This window comes from Grampus griseus, assembly GCF_964374135.1.
Source record: "Grampus griseus genome assembly, chromosome: 15".
In the NCBI taxonomy this organism is placed as follows: domain Eukaryota; kingdom Metazoa; phylum Chordata; class Mammalia; order Artiodactyla; family Delphinidae; genus Grampus; species Grampus griseus.
Genome location: NC_139009.1, coordinates 78,222,511 through 78,243,160, shown reverse-complemented (window position 1 = coordinate 78,243,160; position 20,650 = coordinate 78,222,511). Strand labels below are relative to the sequence as shown.

Here is a 20,650-nt window from a genome sequence, read left to right as displayed (position 1 = left end):
GGTTGAATAAACATCCCAGAATTTTTACTTCTCCAAATGAGTGTCGACCTTCACAGCGGCCACCTGCGCGAGCAGTGCTTCCCCGAACATTTTTGGAGCATCTTTTTTGGAATTGTTTCAGCCCTGTTTTCAGAGCCAATAGGAAGTGGTCCTTTATGTCTTTTGGTTCAATCTAGAGTCTCCTCAGGGATAAAGATGGGCAGCCCTGAAATGCCAAGAGGAGGGGCTGGCTTTCTGCTCCACAGTCCCTGGTAAGTGCCGGGCAAAATGAGCACTTATTTGCCTAAGTATTATGTTCTGTGTTTAAAATAAAAACAATTTCTTCAAAGTCATACATTCCGCATCTCTTCAGGGACCAAGAAACCCTTTCTCAACTCTGAGTTGAATATTGATTGAGAGCTCAGTTCATGTTGATTAGTTGAAAATGTAATCTCAATTCTACCCCAGTATTTGTAGCTCAGCGAACGTCTGAAAACAGTATAGAGTGAAATGTTTCCGTGGATTTTCGTTTGGTTTCTGGTTCTGCACTTGAAGCTCCAGTAGTGATGTGCTGGGAACTCAAACAGCCGCTGGCCCTGGGACGTGAGAGCATCCTGTCCCCAAGGATGATTGCAGTGATGTGAGCGCACGTGTAAGACATGGTCCCGCCGCCCCCAGGATGGTTCTCGTCATCCGCACAGCAGCCCAGCCGGGTGTGGAAGGATGGCAGTGCACGTCAGAATGTGACCGCAGCTCCTTTGAACACCTGCCGATCGGAACAGTGGGGTGGAAGCGGTTGGACGTTCAGGAAAAATCAGAAGGTTTGGCTTGACGGATGTCGAGCTCATTATGCATCGACAATCTCGTTTTTTTAAATTTTCCCACTCTCGCTGGCGGCGCTACAGAAAGCCCTTTCCGAAAGCCTCAGCCTGATTTCACTATCAGCCACTTAACCACGATATTAATTTTTTTTCAGTCTCTGAGCTTTTAAGATTTGGAATTACCCTCTAGGCTGGAAACTAGTTTTGTAGCTGAACCACAACAGTTAATGCAATACTGCACATCTTTCAGTAACTCAGAGTTCTTTGGCGTTGAAAAAATGTCCTCCTTTCTACCCACCCGGCACACTGGTATAGAAAAATAGATTAATCAGAGACCTCGTGGTTTTTTTGGTTTGGGGTTTTTTTTTCCTATAGGAAATCAGGTTACCTGAAATGCTAGATCCTGAAATGCTAGATTTCAGAAAACTCTAGCATTGTTTCCAAGAGTTTTGATGAAAATTCAGCTAACATATCGCACTTTTGACAGAATTGCCTGTGTGACACAGTTGCATTCCAAAGTTTTGATTAGTGGCTTTGGTTAGAAAATCTGGGCCCAGCAAGTTCCCCAGCTCAGAATGGTGCTTACAGGATCGGAGCCGGCCTCGTGTGGACTTCTGGTTACAGCTTTGGAGCAGTAGCTTTACATTAAGAGCTGCTTATATTTCATTGTGCTTTTCCTCTTCCCTCCCCTCTCTCCTTTTAGCACCAGGTTTATGGCATGAAATGCTTTCTTTTTTTTTGCGGTACGCGGGCCTCTCTCTGTTGTGGCCTCTCCCGTTGCGGAGCACAGGCTCCGGACGCACAGGCTCAGCGGCCATGGCTCACGGGCCCAGCCGCTCCGCGGCATGTGGGATCTTCCCGGACCGGGGCACGAAGCCATGTCCCCTGCATCGGCAGGCAGACTCTCAACCACTGCGCCACCAGGGAAGCCCGAAATGCTTTCTTAAATGCTGAAATTACATTTTCTGTGGGTGAAAATACACCTCATCACAGTTTCCCCTTTGAAGTTCTTATGTTTCTGTAAAATTGCCTTAGTTAAAAATGTGATCTAAGTAATAAGAGCTTTTGTTTCAAATAAAGACCCATTTTATTGACGAGGTATCAGTATTTGCGGCTGTTAAACACATTGCAGAGAGCATAATAAAATGTTTATGTTTGATGCTTATCTGTCTTACAGGCTAGAGATATAAATGTAAATGATCTTCTTGATAAGTGGATTATATTAGCAAGGGAGCAGGCAGATTGAGTATCTAGAAAGGATTGTAGGAGTGAGGGTGTGTTTTTTGAGTATCCCCTGCCCTTGAACCCCACCAGCTCCAGGTTCACCTTCGGAAGACCGAGCCCTGGATCCCTTCCGCATCGTGGTGGTTCGTGGTCTGGGCCACTGTGGGGCAGAATTCAGCAAACTGGTGATGAAGGGAATAAAAACCTTCATTCTGGCTCCGACCAGTGCCGCCGTGGGGCTGACAAGGAAATTCTCAGGTCAGCCAGACCCCATTCTTAGCCCTGCTAGGTTCTCACGTGACATGAGACCGCATGTGACAGACACCAGCATTAAACTAGTGATGAAGTTAAGGAAGAGCCCCCGGCCCCCCCGGCACCACCAGAAGGAGACATTTTGTTACTTGAGAAATAATCTTTGAAATTTAGGTGGCAAAAATCCACTGTATTAACTGAGATTAAGGCCACCATTTTAAAATATAGGAATAGGATGCCTTTGAAAATATTCAAAATAGAATTTTTAGCTTACGATCTTACCTTAAAACCAATACTGTCTGTATTTATGGGCTAGGTTTTATTGCAGGGTGAATGTTGGTCATTCATTTTAGGTTTATTCAAGAAATAAGAACAGTATTTGCTTCTCAAAAAACTCCAGTTCTTGGGGGCTTCCCTGGTGGTGCAGTGGTTGGGAGTCCGCCTGCCGATGCAGGGGACGCGGGTTCGTGCCCCGGTCCGGGAGGATTCCACATGCCGCGGAGCGGCTGGGCCCGTGAGCCGTGGCTGCTGGGCCTGCGCGTCCGGAGCCTGTGCTCCGCGGCGGGAGAGGCCACAACAGTGAGACGCCCACGTACTGCAAAAAAAAAACTCCAATTCTTAAAGCCAAGTGGTGATAGCTGCTGTGTTAGAGTAGTCTAGACACATCAGTCTCCTTTGCAAACGTTAATTTATAGTGTATGTTACTATTCTATAGAAACTTCAAAAAATATATATACCTAAACACAGTTGCTAGCTCTCTTACTGATCTGTTTTATCAGTTAGTGTATGCTAAGCCTGGTCTAACCAATTGTCTTTGGCTAATACAACTCTCCTGACTCCTGAGTGTTCTCCAAAGACACACGTCTGGGCCCCAGAACTGACCCGTGGTTTCTTCCCCCTGCTCAGGATTTCTCAGGGCCTGGTCCGTGGACTGTCTGCACCAGGAGCTTGTAAGAGTACAGCTTCCAGGGCCTCACTGCCAGACCACGGGGATGTGTTTCTCTCTGGGCATTTATTGAAGCTAGCAGTTAGAACTCTTCTTTCTGCAGAAGAAACATCTGCTTATCTTCTTCCCCCCACAAACAGCAGGGCATTTGTCTCTAAGATGAACAAGTTGGATCTGGCCCCCAAGGTTCCACATGTGCTTCTCAGCTGCTGGCCAGGTTGACGCAGTCACTAGGTGCTCATTTTGATGTGCACCGGCTCCAATGGTGGTGCTTCTGGCCGTCAGCCCTCCCGTGAGCCAGACAGAACTTTCTAAACCACATAGGTAAGTGAGGGTGTTAAAGAGAATTCAGTAGCCTTCACCTGCAGGTCGGGGGAAGTTAACCGGGGGGAGTTAACTTCGTTTTGTGTTATAAGAATATAAGGTATGAGTATCCTTGTCCAGAAGAAGTTTATCATTTAGTTGAAGTTTAGCGTTTAATCTGCAGGGATGTGAGCTCGTGGGAGCAGGGCTTGGGCATCTTTGGTTGCTGTACCCAGACCATCTCCTGAGCGGTGTCTGGCTCACGGGCATTCATATTCATTGGGTAAATTAGTGAGTGTCTTGATTTACTAAACCTTGGGTAACTTGCCAACAGTTTTTACCAGCCTGTCATCTTCGTAAAACATGCAGCCTAGATTACACAGATTTTCTTTGGATAATTGGCATTTTCTGCATTTCTGACTCTAGGATTGAGGGCAGATTTACTCTCTCGAAGAGAGCCAAGTGTAGTGAGAAATGAGTGGGGCTCTGGAGAGGTGGGTGACAGGGGTTCTGAGCGACCACGTGGCATCCTGTGCGCTGGTCTGGTCACTTGTATCTGTGGATACATGCGTCTCCCTGAGCTAACCTTGCAGGTGATGACCACAGTGTTCATTCTAAGAAAAGAGGCTTTTTCTTAGAAAAAGGGGAGTTAACTTTGTAACAACAGCTGCTAAAGTCAGGGAAAGAGCACTTGATTGGCTGATAGTATGAAAAGATAGTAATGATTTGGTACCTGTGATGGACAAAATCCTTAAAGCACTGCAAACCCAGGAGAAGGGAGTGAACTATTACAGACCACTTGGCATCACATACACCCTGAAATTGTTTTCTGCCGGTTTAGCTACTTAAACTTTAATTTTAATAGGCTTGTACAGAGTAACGATGGAATTTGTGACAGAGGTACCGCCAAGGCAGTTTTCTGTGTGCTTGGAGGGGTGTTCAGGGGACATGCCTGGCGTATCCCAAAAGTTTCCTGTCATCAGCCTTTGTGCGCTTCACCAGGCGTCCTTGGGGAAATCTCCCCTCTGGCTCGTTGCCAGCACAGATGATTCTGGAGAGGATGCACGTGTGTTCTTTGTTCAGTGCCCCCACACCTGTGCACACGTGCGCACACGCATGCATGCACGTGCGCGCGCGCGCGCACACACACACACACACACACACGATGCCCTGCCTCTCAGCCTTTGTGGGATCATCGTTCATTTCTCTTGGGTGAGGGCCGGGGGGACAGAGAAGTTGGGGCAAGAGATTGAGAAGACTTGGTAAAAACTCAAAAAAGTGTTCACTTTTAAGTGCTTTTGTAGACCTAGGAACCAACAGCACTTTTATTTGTAACGATAAATAAAACTCTTAATACAACATACAAGGTTTTTTTTTTTTTACAAAAATACAAAAGAGGAAGCTATATTCATGTTATGGCAAAATCTGATTATGATAGGTGCTTAAATTTTTCGCTGTGGTTAAAACATAACACGTGTGTTTAATTGCCAGCAGAGTGCTCCTTTTAACAGGAAGTTAGCGTAAGCCGCTTGTGAATAGCAGTTGAAATCCAATAATCTCATCTCTTTTCCTGTTACCCGTGTTACCCAGCTGTTCTCTGAGTGTGGAGAACACTTTTCTTCGTGGTACTTGGAGATATCGTCTTCCTGATGCTGGTGGGATCTTTGGACAACTCACAGTTTTGTGCTCCATTTTTGGCCGTCACGTGGCTTTGAAATGGGCTCATTAACCGACGGCTGAATGCACTGGGTGTAGATGGGAGTGACAGCTTAATGAAAGGGTGAACCTCCCTCTTTTTTCTCCTTTCAAAAAAGCCTTTGCTCTTACACCCAAAACATTTCCTCTCTCCATGTGGTGTTTGCAGACTTGAGCCATCTTTATTGGCTGCATTAATATCGAAACAAAACATGCAATTATGCTTTCATTTGGCCCCTTGGTGGCACTTGTGCAGACTGGCTGTGTATCACTGCACCTCCTTCCATGGAAACAAGCTCATTCAGTTCTCAGGTTTTCACTGACTTTGCTTTGAATACAACCATTTCATGTTCCTCGCTGACGTGTGACATTTTCCTAGGAATTTTACCTTGCCTTAAGATCAAAATATAATAGTTACTTTACGGACAGCCTAAATCTTTACACTCTCATATGTTTCGAGGCTATTTCTTGGGCAGCATCCATTGTGCCGTTGTTGTGTTAGTTTGCCTTCTCGAAATGGAAGTATGTAATTCACTGGCCAGGAGATTTTTAAATTTGGCAATTCTGAATCTCCAGTTGTTGTTGAAAATGAAATTACTCTGTATGCCTTATTCATGAACCAGAGTTACGTAGCAGAGCCTGCCACCATAATCTCGAATGCATGATTGTAGCTCTTGAAGTTAGGGAGCGTCCCAAAACATGAAAGCGTGTGTGAGATGGGCTTGCTTCTAGAAACTGACCTTTGGGACTTTCTAAATGATCTATGGAAAACAATGTGATTTTTGTTCTGTTTGTTCTGATGCAGCTTCCATGAGGCAGTCTCAGGCTGTACCTGCAGATATGCGTCCGGAGATATGGATTGCGCAAGAGTTGCGGCGTATTGGAGACGAATTTAATGCATATTACCCAAGGAGGGTAATGATGTTTTCTTTACCCCCTTTCTCCCTCACACCCTACCTCTCCCTGCCATTTAAAAAAAAAAGAAAAGAAAAGAAAAGACTAGTAATAATCCTGTGCTTATTCTGGAAATGAGCGGTATTACCTATGTGTGGCCTACCATTCTTCCTCCTTTCCCATTTTCCATTTGTTTTATGGCTGAATGTAAGTGGTGGCCATTAGACAAAATCCGAGGCCGACCAAGGGATGGTAGGAGCACAAACCTTAAATTCTCCATGCTTGAAAAAAAAGGGATTCTGTATATGCTTTGAAATATTCCCATATAAATACTAACGTAGTCCTCAAGCCAGAGAGGGAGTTGCAGCCCTCCCTGGAGGCAGTTTGGGTCAAAAGTAAAGAAATTTTTAAATTTCCATCTTAGCCAAAGGGAACGATGCCAGCTCTTAAAGTAGAAGTCTCCCCTGTGATTTGCCAGGCAATGAGTCAGAGCAGGGGGGCCTCTGTCATTCCAGCCCCCACTGCTGTCCTTGGTGTTCATTTATTGAAATGTATTAGGAGGCCAATAATTCATAGCCTGTAATCGGGGGTATAAAAATTTTATACCTCACATTGAGTGCCACTGGGATTTTTGAGGTGTGCTGTTGGGTTAAAAAAAAAAAAATTCAGCCTTAGATCCTACTCTGCAGGCACAGAGTGTATTTTGTTTTGCCCAGGGGCCATATATGTTACCATTTGGACACCTTATTCCCATGGAAGGCATTTTAAAATGGGTAGGGTTTAACTCAGGGAGTCAGGCTCTTAGGAGCATGTGTGACTACTTCCTGTAGGGGTGCACCAGCAAATGTGTGAGAGAATGTGATTTTGGCTTTGCTAACCTTTTTTCTGGCAACCACGTATGAAGGTATTTCTGTTGATGTATCGAAAAGGAAGTACTTAACAATTATTTTCTACAAAATAAGATTTAATATCATTCTTACTGTGTTACTTTCCATCTGACTCCTTTTCTGTCAAACATTATTGTGTCCTATAATACTTTTTAAAGATTTTTTTTTTCTTTCTTTTTTCTTCTGGAGGGAGTTTATGCTTAGGACCCCCCAATATTTCTGTCCTGCTTTCAATGTTAGTCTCTTTTGTAGCTAGCTGTTGCTTAGTGAACAGATGTTACCTGTAAATTGCTTTCAGTCAGTCTTGTTTTCCTGTTACGTGCAATGCCTGTTCAGCTTTTTGAAACATACGTGGAGATGTTTTCCCATTACAAGCGAGTCTTTTATTGCTTCAGTATAGAATCTCCAGAAGGGAGTCAGGGAGTTTCAGAAAACTCACACTGGATCCTCTTCATACCTTCTACAGGGCGTGTATGTGTGTGTGTGATGGGAAATGTGCTGTCGTGTGATTCTGTCATTAAACGGGAAATGTCACATTGATGAACGGGCTCCGGAATTTCTTGTGATACTGGGTCTAGCTGGCAGGATGCCTGGCGGCCTACACCTGACGGGGACCTGCTCACAGAACATAAATCCCTTCTCAGCCTAGATCTGAAATGGCAGTCACTTTGGCAAGGTGGGTTGTTGTGTAATTTGCCACAGAAGTTACCGTTGCCCTAGTTTCTTCTGCCTCGGTTTCGCTGGTGGGGTTTCGGGGTTACTGTTTGTGTGTGGACTCGGCTCTCCCGTTTGACTAGGAGACAGTGGTCAGAAACGGGGCCCTGGGATATTCGGGACGTCGGTCCCTTCAAGAGGGTAGGCTGAATATAGCCAGTCCTGATTCTGGAACGTGTCACGAATCCAGCAGGAAGAGGTCACTTTTGACGGCTCTGGCGGCTTCTCAGGCTGAGGCTGGGCCGTGAACTGACGGGCGTGCTGGGCCTGCCGCCTCCCCATCCCGTCTCAAAGCGGATGGTAGAGGTCCTTAGGGCTCCAGGTCTGGCTTGGCTGGGGCTCCGCAGGAGAAGTGAGGCTGCCGGCCTCCGGTGCCTTCAGAGTCCGGGGAGCTCTGGACACCGAGATGAGTCAGCACAGCTCCATCCTCCGGGGGTTGGATCAGAACCTTTGGCCAGAGAGCCAGGTGTGTTTAAGAAGGTTTTGCAAAAGTTTCTCTTTGAACTTACATGAAGTATCGATGACTCTGCGATTGACGTGAAGTATCGGTGACTCTGCAGAGCTTTCCCCCGAGCCTACCTGGATGGGTCTGGCTGATGCATCTCTGTGGTGGCCCCGAATGCTCGGTGGTGAGACGTGGGCTAGGGAGGGGGGGCGGGGTTGGAGCACAGCCACACCCACACGTAGGCTGCCGAGGTGCGGGACCGTTCAGATCACGTGCAGAGGAGACACAGGCCATCGGGTGGTCTTCATCACCAAGCCTCTCCCGTGCAGGTGGGAGAAGAGCCTCTCAGAGTTCACACCCCGCCTCCCCACCGTGTTCCCAGCGTTATTACACGGTTTAATGTTGAAGATGCTCATATGTTTTTTCAAATGAGCTGTAACCTGTTCTCAGTGCTTTGGGTAAGATAAATAGAAGTGAGTCTCATTGCAGTAGTTCTCAATATTTGTAATCGTGAACCTTATTTGGCATCTCTTAAAAAAGAACCAATGCAAAAATGCAGTCGCTAATCGTTGAAAGAACTCTAGCTTTCTAAGAAGGCTGGAATATCGGGGGAGGAGTAGGGACACACTCTAGCTTATCACCTCATTTTTCAAAAACGAAACAAACTTATTCTCCAGGTCTTAGAAACAGCCAGTTCAAAACAGCAGACTCTGAAACTCGGGATAGTGACACAGTGACCCCAGGGCCGCAGACGCCTGTCTTAAGAGTTGTTGGATTCAAAACAGTCCATTGTCTGCAGTCACACTGATGGGCCATTGTTGAATATTGGGGGTGGAAACCTGGGGAGGAAATGGGAGGGATTTTGCTTCCAAGTTACGCACTTGTCTGTCCGGGGAGGTGTCCCTTCTTGGCAAGCAGAGTCCGTCGCCACGCTGCTTTATGGTGGATCGGAACCTTTTAAATGTTCAGTGTCTCTACTTGCTTAATACTTTTACAGTACGTTTTGTAAAGTGTTGGTCTTTTGTTGCCATAAGCCTTGCGAAGCCTGACAGGATATTTTCCCGTTTTTTCAGTTAGAGCAATAGAGGAAGTTGTCGTGTAGTTGTCATGTGCTCAGTGCACTTGAGGGCAGTGGGGAAGCATATGAGACGGAGCTGTGGAGTCTGAATCCTTGAAGCAGGAGGTGAGAGAGGCACAGGTGAGCGCAAAGCCCCGGTGCATGTTCCCTTCTCCTTTTGTGACTCGGTGGGTGTCATCGCCCCAAATGAACCCTGCCAGGGCAGGGCGACCCGCCCCTCTACCTGATGGGAGTTTTACTGCTCCAAGTCTGGTGTATATTTGTAACTTTCTGTTTTGAAATAATTGCAGGCTTTGACGCCAAAGTTGCAGGAATGGTACAAAGACCCCTCTTGTATCCGCCACGCGAGTCCCCTGCTATTAACATTGTGCCACGTTTGCTTTAACGTCCTCCCTCCTTGTACCTACCTGTGTGCAAACTATTTTCTGAACTCTTCGAGAACGAACTGCAGGCACGATACTCCTTTACTCTTAAATTCCTCAGCGTGTCCTTCCTAAGAATAAGAGTATTCTCTTGTGCAGCCAGAGTAATTAGCAAGATTGGGAAATTAACAACGTGGCAGTACTGTCGTGTCGTCTGTGGGTCTTATGCAGACTTTGCCAGTCGTCCCAACAGTGTGACATTGTGTCCTCCTCCGTGCATCGTATCGGGAGGCACAGGGTGTCAGTTTGTCCCATTCCTGGGACTCTGGTCAGAGGTGGTGTCCCCCACTACAAAGTCAGTACTTTTCCGTTTATCATAGAAGGAAAGTGTGTATAAATGAGGAAGAACTGCCCTTTCTCCCCTGTGTTTACTTCGTTTGTCAACGTTAGTTCATGGGTCCGCGTTTAGTTCAGCAGCTTATTATGTGTTCCTCTCGATACTTAATGCTCAGATTGTCACAGATTTGGCCAGTGGCAGCCCCGTGGTGCGTCTCCACCATGTCATTAGGCATTAAAGTGCTGCAGCAGCCTAGGCACACATAGAGCACGTAGTGGGACAAAACCCAAGGGTCCAGAGAAGTGGTGGAGCTCTGGGATTCGTTGCTGGGTGACCTGCAACCATACGGTGTCCTGGCTCCATAGCTCCCCATGTCCAGCTCTGTGAGATTCCGGGGAGGGAGGGCGAGGGCTCTCGGGGAACACCGGGCAGCCAGGGACGTCAGTGGGGAAACTGCATCTCTCTCTGGGGCTTTCTGAAGAGGGCAAGCAGCTAGCTGGGAGCCGCGGTGCAGCAGCATCTGTGTGTGTTGCAGCAGCTGGCACCTTGATGCCTCCTCTTCCCCGTGGGTGGGGGCCCCCACCCAGACAGCCAGCTTTCCTGTTGTTTTTGATAGCCTCTGCTGGCTTCTTTCACAATTCGGAAATTGCGTGAGTGCAAGTCCAGGTCCCATCTGCTGGAGGGAGCGTCAGCAGGTGTGGGCTCCGGTCCCCTGCAGGCGTGGGATGCCCTGTGCTCACCGCAGGTCCTTGGGGATGGTGTCCAACTGGATGGGATTCTTGGCCCTGGCTGGGGTTGCAGTCTGAGGCCATGGAGAGGGTGCTAGACCCTTGAGAACGTGAAGACACGTGCCATTCTCTGACCAGCGTGCCCCGGCTCCCCCCTGCCCCCAGTACCGAGGCTAGGATCACTCACCTTCTTGCCTTGCCATCAGCGTGTCCAGCCTAAGGCACTCTGTGCTCAGACAGGCTGCTCTTGGTTAGCGGTGGCATGGGGATGTCCCGGTGGGGGGCTGCAGTGGACAGCAGCACGCGATGCTAGGACAGGCTCTCTAGAAGGGCCAAGAAGGAGATGAAAACCCTTTCATTGTTGGATCACAAGAGACAGTGTATCTTTTGTTCACACTGCCTGCCTCCTACTTCTGTCTCGGGCGTGTGCAGGCATGAATTGACCGAACGACATAGAGGGAAGCGTAGCCCTGAACCCCACAAGGTAGAGAAGAAAAGGTGGCTTGCAGGCTGGTTCTGAGGGAAACCACAGTTTAATTGGTGTCAACACATTAGCATTTTCATGTAAGTTGAGCCTGGAACATCAAAGGGGCTCTGGACACCGACCCTCCTTGGAGTCAAAAATCCACGCACTGCCATCCCTGCCTCAAGACAAAGGAATTGATAAATGACTCACCCAAGGGCAGGAAGCTGAAACTGTTTGGACAGAATCAGGACTCAAACTCTAGTCCTTTTGATTCCACATACTGTGATCTCTAATTGAACACAAACTTTCCCCCCCACTTCACTAATTTAAAGAACTGTGAAATGAAACAGGCACCAATACTGAAAACAACCCGTGTGTAAGTGAACCTGCGCAGTTGAAACCCGTATTGTTCAAGGGGCAGCTGTACTGTGTGTGAACTTGAAGTCTGTATGTGTCGTCTTTCCTAACAAGTGAAATTCCCTGTGCCGTTCGAGCCTCGTTTTCGGAAGGGCTGTTCTTCTGTAGATGGTCTTCTGTAGCTAGTGGACGGGGAGAGGTCAAAATTATAGCTTGTTTGGTAATAGCGTAAACCGTACTTAACGTCCAGAGATGCATGTTCTCAGATGGCCCTCTTTTGAGGCCTTCGTTCATCACATGTTGGAGTTTAACAAAATGAGATGCTTTCTATTACTGTCTGAGAAAAGAATAATGAAAAGTCTGCCTATCAAACATTAAAGCTGGGCCCATCCTACCTCATGAGATGATGCCCCGCATTTGTCGCACACAGGTTGATAGGATGACAGTTTTCGTAGCACAGCCAGCTGTGGGCGGGATAAATTGATGCCTACCATTTATTTGGGGTACAGTTTTCAGGTTTAATGAGTGTCTCCCTTGGAGTTGGATAAGGCAGTTGTGGTCTTAAGAGCCTCGCATACCTGTCTGACACGTGCCGTATCCACACCACGCGAACAATGACAAGACGAAGAGAAGGAGCCCATCACGGAGACGCCAGAGCCTGTGAGAGAGAAGCGCCTCCCTCCTGTGACATCAGCTCTGCTGTGTTGCCCTGAGACCTTCCCCGAGAGCATGGGCTTCAGATTATCTCCATGGAGACCGTGGCTGTGGAGGGCTGAACGAGGGCTTTCCATCTCGTAGGCAGATGCAGCTCACAGGCAATGGCAGGGACCTTGGGGTCAGATTCCGTCTGCCCACCTTCAGGAGCCCCAGTTTCAGTCAGTCTCTTAGGGACGTAGTGACGATTAAACCAAAGCATTTAGAGATGCATCTGGAAAATGCTGTCCATCATCCCGTGCTACCATCCTTCTGTTTTCTCTCACTTTGAACTGTAGTTGAGACTTTTCTCCATCGGGCTTTAAGCTTTGGATAGAGAGATACTAGTAACTTTGTTCACCTGCGTGTCTGCTAAGTACCCAGCTCGTTAAAGGAAATGTCGGGGGGGGGGGCACCCCCGGGGGCGTGGGGTGGGGACCCCGGACGTGCTGCGTCTGTCTGGGTTACACAGATGTGAGCCGAGGTTGAGGCGCTGGTGTGTGTGTGAATGGCTGGGTGGGCACCAAGCTGGATGTGGCTTGTGTGCTCGCTCACACTGTGGCAGGTGGGCACACCTGCATGGCTGCCTGGCCCTTGAGGCACCGGAGGCCATCAACACATAACCATTTGGAGATGCAGGTGCCTGGAGGGGGACTTCAGAGAGGTCGAGCTGGGTTTTTTTTAATCTCTTGAGGAGGAAATGGAGATGCACTTTGAGGCTCGGCCCTCCTGCAGACATACAGAAATAATCAGCCTATCACGTCATCCTCCGCTAGACTTCTTCCAGCTGAGCCAAAGCAGAGGGGTTTGAGCTGCGGTTAAAGTGCTTACATCTCATTAGCATTTGTCGGAGGCTGGGGCATTTTAGAACAGCGTGTTCTTGCTCTGCACCTAATATTTTGTCTAATGGTGCCTCGTGCGGGAGTTGTAAGAGCCGTCTCTCCGGCTTCTCCGTGCTTGACAGTGACACACCTCGAAGGTCACGGGCCGGGGGTTCTTCATTTCAGCCAGCTGGAGCCGTGGGGCCGGGGGGCCGACAAGTTATCTAGAGATCTGCTGCGGGGAGGGGGAGGTATTGTACTAAGAAAATCCAGCGCAGGCCAGGTTAATGGGAGAAGTGAGTGTTTGTCCTACCAAAAGCGGTACCTGTAATAGAGTCTTTGAAATGATGCACTGAAAATTGGAAAGCGGGATTTGTGCAGATGCCGTCTTTCTGCGACATTTGAGGATCACCTCATCACCCTAGTGGGAGAGCTCGCCTCTGGTGCTTGGGGTGGAAGGGGCACCGCATCCGGCCAAGGAGCTCCACTAGCACCCTTTCCACAGCTGTGTTGACATCAAAGCGTGTTAGGCACTAGCTATGCAAATGCCCATGTTGCCTTGGTGATAAATAGAAAGTGAATTTGGTCTTTGGACAGCATTGCAGTGGCATGTCTGACACCTGAGAACAGCAGTGGATGTGGAGGCTGCACTGGAATCTGAGCTGAGATGTCCTTTGACTGTGGTTCTTGGTCTTAAAGTGGAGAGAGACCAGGTCTTCTTAGCAAGTCTCCACATCGAGTCATCACACATGGGCCCTGTTCCTCTCTGACCTCTGTCACGTGCTTGTCACTTAAAATAACGTTTAGATCGATGGGTTATGAAATGGGTCGAGGTGGTCTTCCATCCATCACCGGGGCCACTCTGTCCCTTGCCTCACTCTGTCACCTGTGATTATGGCAGCTCTCAGCACTGTTCTGGAAGGTGCCTTGACCGCCCCTGGGGGAGCAGACACCATCTAGACAGACAGACACTCCATCCTCTGACAAAGAGGTTCTCTCTTTGTCAGAGTCCTTCCTGGTGTCAGAGTCCAAAGTTCAGTCTCCTATAACGTGTTCCCACTTAAAAATGTATCTACCTTAAAAAAAAAAAAAAAAGTTTAGGATGTCTTAGGCATTCAGTGTTGAAATTCTATAAGAAACAAGTTTTAAAAAATTGCTCAGTCTCAGAGTTCTGCGGATATACCTTGCTTTTTGGTGTGTCTCCTAGAGTTTGGTATTGAGCTGTTTTTGATAAGACGGTGAAAAATAATGTCCTTGTTACCTTGACTGCCAGGAAACTCTTCCCTAAACTGTGGTTCTTTTGCAGCAAATCTCAGCCCTAGTTCCCAGGATAAGTCTCTCTTTCTTAATATTTGTGATCTTCCTCAACCTTTGTTTTTATTGCGCTGTGCGCACCTCTGTGGTTTTGAGTCGGTAAACCCCTTGAGTAATGCTGAGTGTACCTGTGGGTTGTACGTACTGAGTCACTTGGCCCAGCAAGGTTTGACCCTGCCTTTGGAGCCCGGGTTGGTGAGTGTGTGTTCTGCACTGAGCTGGAGTTGAGCCGAGCTGTCGGGGTGACTTGGTGGTTCCTGCAAGCTCCGTCTGTGAAAGGGCAGGAGAGCCACGCTGGCTCGGGGGGTCATGAAGACAGAAAAGGCGTGTGCCAGGTTCCATTTATCGGTGACGGTGGGCGACCCTTCTCATCCCCAAGCTCAGGCTCACAGAGTCCGAAGGCCTGCTGTGTCTTGTGTACTTTGCAGAGGTTGGGCTCCTCTCCATCTGCAGGAGAGTGAAGCGGGAACAGAGCGGCCCACTGCAGGTATGTTGTGGTCAACCTGGCCGGTTGCCCGGGGCAGCCTGGGCTCCAGGCCTCTGTTGCATGCGGCACACCTGCTTCCCTGGTTTGGCTGTGATTGTTGTTTTGGCATTAAAATGTAATTTAGTTCCCCGATACTCGATTGGTGGTCTCGAGTGCAACCTGAGGCGGTCCCGGTGCTGTGTCCAGTCCCTGAGCCTCCTCTCCTGTCCCACCCCACACGGAGGCCCAGCTCCTCAACGTATGGGCTGCTCCCCGGTCATGACAAGTCAGCCTGGACCCTGCTCCCCACTCCAGGGCGGACCCTCGGTGCAGCCCACCCTGTCTGCCACCTAGGTGAGCCTGTGGCCTCTGGTGTGGACGTGCAGGGAACTGTTCGGGATTCCCTGCTGAATGCCCTTGACACTGTCTCCAAGGTCGTATTTCACATCTTCAAAGAACACCGAAGTCTGTCCAGGGAAACTCAGAGCTCCTGAGTCCATCGCTTGCCTTTACGAGACGATTCCTGGATGGGGCAGCCCCGGAATTTGACACTGCTTTTCATTCTGGCTTACTGTGAAAAATCAAATACTATATTTTACCATAAAATACTTTTCCCAAGCCATCTGCTCCTTCTTGCGTGCAGGGCCCCGCCTCTCCTCCTGTAATTCCCTCTCCTTTCCTCCCAGCAACTCTTCTTCCTCTGACTCAGCATGGGGCTTGGCTCTGTGCCTTCCTGCCCGGCTCTCCTGGCCCCGCTGCCTGCCTCTCTGGCCGGTGCTTCTTTCTCTGTCATCGTCTTTACCTCTGTATTACCCCTGTCACAAGATCGTGTTCATTCGCATGGCTTTGTCCCTCAGCAGAGCGTAAGCTCCGTAAAGGAGATGCTGTCGTGTTGCTCTTTGGACAAGAAGGACCCTCCGCATCTTGACTGTGTTTGGGTGTAGGCTTCAGGCTTCACTGGAACATGTGGATGTGTTTCCGTCTGCAAGGTGGGAACTTGCACTTGCCTGCCTCTGGCTCCCGAGACAGGGCAGCTTTCTCTCGGGCTCTTCTCATTGATGGTGGTACCGTGGGCGCCCTATACGGTGGGCTGCGCCGTGCTCTCCTGCATGCGGTGCTGGCGACTCGGGAACGCCCATGAGACTTAACTGGGTGCAGACAGGCTACGAAGTCGAGCGTTGCCTGTGATGCCGGAGCCCCCCAGCCAGAGAGGAGCATGGACTGTCAGGATGGCCACAGAAGTCAATTACCCCAAATAATCCGCTCCTTGATCTAGACCACGGAGATGAAAATCCCAGTTGGATGGGATCCTGTACTTTGTACACGTGTGTGTGTAAGACATAAATTGTTTGTACCTAGGAGTGTATTTAGTTTTTTAGTTCTTCCCCCAAATGAATCATTGTAATATATCTTTCTAAAGTGTTTCTATGATTTAGACTAAAACAGCATTACGCAACTCTGAGCTAAGAAGTTTTGTTTTTCACTTAAAAGGTGAAGGACCAGGAAGGATGATTAAGCATGAGCGCGTGTATTAGTTTGCTAGGATGGCCAGAGCACAGGACCACGGACAGGGGGCCTTACACAGCAGAAATGTATTTCTTCACATTCCTGGAGGCCAGAAGCCTAGGATCTCATGCTGGCTGGGCTGACCACGTCTGCCCTACGTTAGCATCGTCAGGCCCAGACCGTGTGCTCGGTGACTCCGGTAAGGAAGCTGATCAGTACCGCTGCAGGTGTCAGAGGGCGGCGCGTCTGCCCTGGCCAGCTGCCCGTCCTCCAGCTGTTCGTGAGGTGCGGGCCATCCACGCTGTGCCAGCAGCAGCTTCGGCGGGCCCTGCCAGCTGTCGAGGGCTTTCTGGGCTGCCAGGGCTCTTGGAATCAGTGGTAATGGCTTCCTCCATGGAATGTCGTCCAAAAGCAATCATTCGCTGGTTTAACGGCGTGTGCCGTGTTGTCACGCGTGCTGTCGAGGGGCCAGGTGTCCCCGTATCCTCGCTAACCCGGATGTTGTAGCATCTTCTCGTTTGTCAGGGATCGGGTGTTCCTTTTAACAGATCTTTCTTGCATTCCCCTGCCACCCTGGCATGTCTTTGCATACCGCCCCCATATTATTTTCATGTGATACGAAAGCAACAGTCTAAAAAACTCGGGAAGACTTCTCTCATCCTACACCTGCTGTCCTCAAGGGTGCGTGGAAGGTTTCTCCCCTCAGACGCTGCCAGTGCTGGAATATAAAATTGGCTAAGTGCCAGCCGTTGGGGGTCTGTCCCTACGGTATGACCCGGCCCCCTCGTGGCGTCATTTTGACTCCGTTCTCCGGTCCTCCTGAGGCCAGAAGCGACAACTGTTCGGTTTGAGATTTCCCACCTTGAAGTGATAGTTCAGCTCGGCTCTGCATACACTTTCTTCATTTTAGTAAGACGTGGTTTTATTTTGAATAAGCCTCTTTCAACCTGTTAATATTAGTCTCAACTAAAATTAACCTTCCCCTAAATTATTCTCACCCAGAAGAAGCAAAGTAATTTTGAAAGTTAAATCAAAACAAAGCAATCTTGTGTGTCAGGCTGATAAAAATCGCAGACTGTGGTTACGGAGCGCCTCTACAGGAATCGCTTACATAAAGCTGATTTCCTCCAGTCTGGCTCCTGGTTCTGGAAGGAGCAAGGGAAGTGCTCCGGCCTTATCACAATTCCATCCCGTACAACGAGCCCCAGAGGGCTGTGTAAACAGTGGCGAAGAGGGAGCTCTGCTTGCAGCTGGCGTCTGTGGACAGCGATTGTGTCTGGGAAGGGGACGCCCGTCCTCGGCCCGCCCCGTGGCAGGTGGTCCCGTGGATGTGTGTTGGAAAGCACCCCCCAGCCCGCCGGAGTGAGAAGGGGGTTGGTGGAGTGCTCCAGACAGAGCAGGGAGCTGGCCTGGGGTGTGGATTTCAGACCTGAACAGGGAAACCGGTCACAGCTCCTGACATGGAGGCGGATGTGCTCTGTTACCAGCTTTGGCTGTTCTGAGTTTACACCCTGCACTTAACCCGCGAAATGGATTAGAGCTCGAAGGTGGAAGACCCAGGGACCTCTGAGACCTTGAAAAACGCTGGCCGTTTCCTTTGGAACAGTTTCTCAGCTTGTCATGATCCTGTGGTGGTCCCCAGCAAACAGGGCTTTTCTAATTTTCATCGCTCTTTGCCCGCCACTCCGGGGTACTGGAGGGGCCAGTGGTTGACGCCGCCTGTGTCGGTGACCGTGGCCGCAGCCCTGGACCAACAGCGCTTACCCACCGGAGCTGCCCACCGACAGGCAGAGGCGCGGTGGCGCATCAGTGCTGCACTTTATTTAGCTTCTTAGGGCAAATTACCCCGAATCACTGATTTCTCAAGTAAATGACAGCCACCCGAAACTCACCCTTGAGGGAGTCTGAACCATATTTTGAATGTTGGTAACTTGGGCAGTAAGGTGGTTACCTCGCAGCCACCAAGTTCTTTCTTTCCTCTCTTCCATCTGCTTTACCTGCGCCTCTCTTCACGGGACCCCCCCCCCAACTCCAGGACTTGGGGTGGCTTTCCTCCAGCACCTGCACAGAGCCGGTGGGGATACTCATTTTCCAATGGTTGCTACGTTTCCTGATCAAGGCAGCTGCGGCCAGCGATGGCATCACCTGTGGAAAGAATATGTGGTTTTTAGAAGGAGAAACAGTGCATCTATTTGACAGACCTGGGGCAGTTACTGTCTGCTAAGATTTCCACTACAGATGCAAGAAAAAAGTGTCCTCACGCTTTCTGTCTGTCTGATTGTGGCAGCCCAGGTTGAATGGGGGAATACAGGGAAGAATTGCAGCTCATAAATAACCTTGTGAACGGTAAACGCCTCCTTTATTCCAAAGAAGAATTTACAATTAAAAAAAAGTGGTGGGGGAACAGATTCAGGGATTCTCTTTGAGCTTTCCAAACATCCTTTTGGTCGCTTTAAAGCAAATCATCATTTGGTGCGCCTGCTCTTTTTGCAGCGACGTCTCAGGGAAGAAGTGGCCCTTTAAGAGGCACCTTCATAGCTGTTCAGATGGGATTGGTTGTTCCCTTCAATATGGGTTCCCCCGCCAGCCCCCGAAATAAGTCGGGGCTGGAAAGTAAGGAGCTTTCCTTTTGTTGTTTCAGGTCTTTCTGAATAATCACCAAGCGGCCGAAGGTCACCCGCAAATGGTTATCTTACGACTGTTACGCCACATCATCCGTCTGGTGTGGAGGATGCAGTGACAGCGGGTTCCTCACGGAGCCGGGATGTGCGGACATTTTGCTCGTTCAGACCTACAAGCGCAGCACCTCGGTGTCTCGGTGTCTCGGGTGCCCTTGCTGTGCAGCCCGAGGTCCCTCGCTGGAGGGGGCGGGCGGGGAGCCTGCCAGCGTGTCCGAGCTGCACGTGGACCTGACCTTGTCTTTCATCATCACCACGCAGCCGAATTTCTAACAGAAGCGTGTTGTGAATGTAAATGAGGGAGGATTCTCTTTTTAAACAATGTACAAATCATGGTTCTTTGGAGCAGGATTTTATGCAAGAATGGTGTTTACATGCCGTTTCCCCCCCCCCCCCCCTTCTTTGATAAGAACAGGTTTTTCAAAAAGGAAACGGAAACTTTTTAACCAACTCGTGAGTGATTTTTGTACTAAAATTTTAAGAACCTTTTGCCTACTCTCAGAGGATTGTGTAAACTCCACAGTGGAAACTGAGCCAGCTGATTTATAAAGCTGCCTTAGTTTATTTTTAGAGGTCACCGTACAGCATTTTTAAACAGGAGAGGTATGATGTGGCCCCTCCCTTCCCTGCCATTGCTTCTTGGACCTTTTTTTTTTTTAAGTCATTATTATTAATACCAAAAAAGTTCTCCTGAAATGGAACTGGTAAAAGGGGCAGAGGGGTCTCTTGTCAGCCTGTATTGACGTGCCACTCCCATTTTGTAAATATCTACTTACCTCCTTAAATTCAGTTGCATCTGTGGCAAAATTTCAGACTCTCTTTGTGTTTCTCCTTACGTCCTTTGGCGATGCTCCTCCAGCCTGTTGGACACTGATGCACACATTTGGTCCAGTGTATTTTCATGGTCAAAAGTATAATTGGGTCTGAACATGAGTTAGTATCTGCCTGTTTGTCTATTGGTAGCTTACTCACTGGGAGGTGCTCGATGTTGGTTTTCATTTGGTTTTGACGGGCTTGTCGTTTAGAAGTGTTCTGAAGAAGCAATGGCAGTCATAACACAAGTTATGCACTGTTGGCTTTTCTGGTTGCAGGCCTTCCCATATCACAGGACGGATTCTCAGCCTGAGGCCCCAGGTGGTTCACATGCCCACGTGCAGCCGAGTTCCGTCGAGGTATCCAAGCTCGAGCCCTTGTGGGAATGGGCGCAGGTTATGGGCGGGACTTGAGACAGCTGTTTCCTGGGCATCCTGGCTTTTTGTCCAACTCAGAGTTCATCTGGCTTTTGATGGCTAACACTCGGTTCCCACTCTCTGAAATACAGACTTAATTATGCTCTCAGCAGTTCCATAAAAAACCCCGTTGGACACAAGTCTGAAATGGTCCCTTGGCCTTCTGACAGATGTCTGTATCACTTGTTCCACTTCCCTTGGGACGGCTGGATTTCGTCAGGCCCCCTTCATGCAGCCACTTCTGTTGGGAGAGAATGGAAGCCCACGAGTTGGTCAGTCTGGCAGAGAATGGAAGGCCACGAGTTGGTCAGTCTTTTCAAAGGCAGTTAAACTACTGGGGAGACCCAAGAAAGATTAGGGAGCATTGAAAGAGGGGAGGTGGAGATCGTTCTGTGAACCCCATCACTCTTAGGGTTTTAGAAACCTCAGATCATTAAACAGCTTTTTAAAAAAAG

The 20,650-nt window shown here is 49.0% G+C and overlaps 1 protein-coding gene across 1 annotated transcript in view; it reads left to right on the top strand.

Moving 5' to 3' along the window:
- Window positions 1-20,071, top strand: part of BCL2L11 (BCL2 like 11) — a 42,521-nt gene extending 22,450 nt beyond the window's left edge. The window contains exons 3-4 of the mRNA XM_082672180.1: window positions 6,026-6,135; window positions 18,930-20,071. Coding sequence (XP_082528306.1) covers window positions 6,026-6,135; window positions 18,930-19,028 — 209 coding nt within the window. The 3' untranslated portion in view covers window positions 19,029-20,071. The remainder of the gene's footprint in view (window positions 1-6,025; window positions 6,136-18,929) is intronic.
- The last annotated feature ends 579 nt before the right edge of the window (window positions 20,072-20,650 follow it).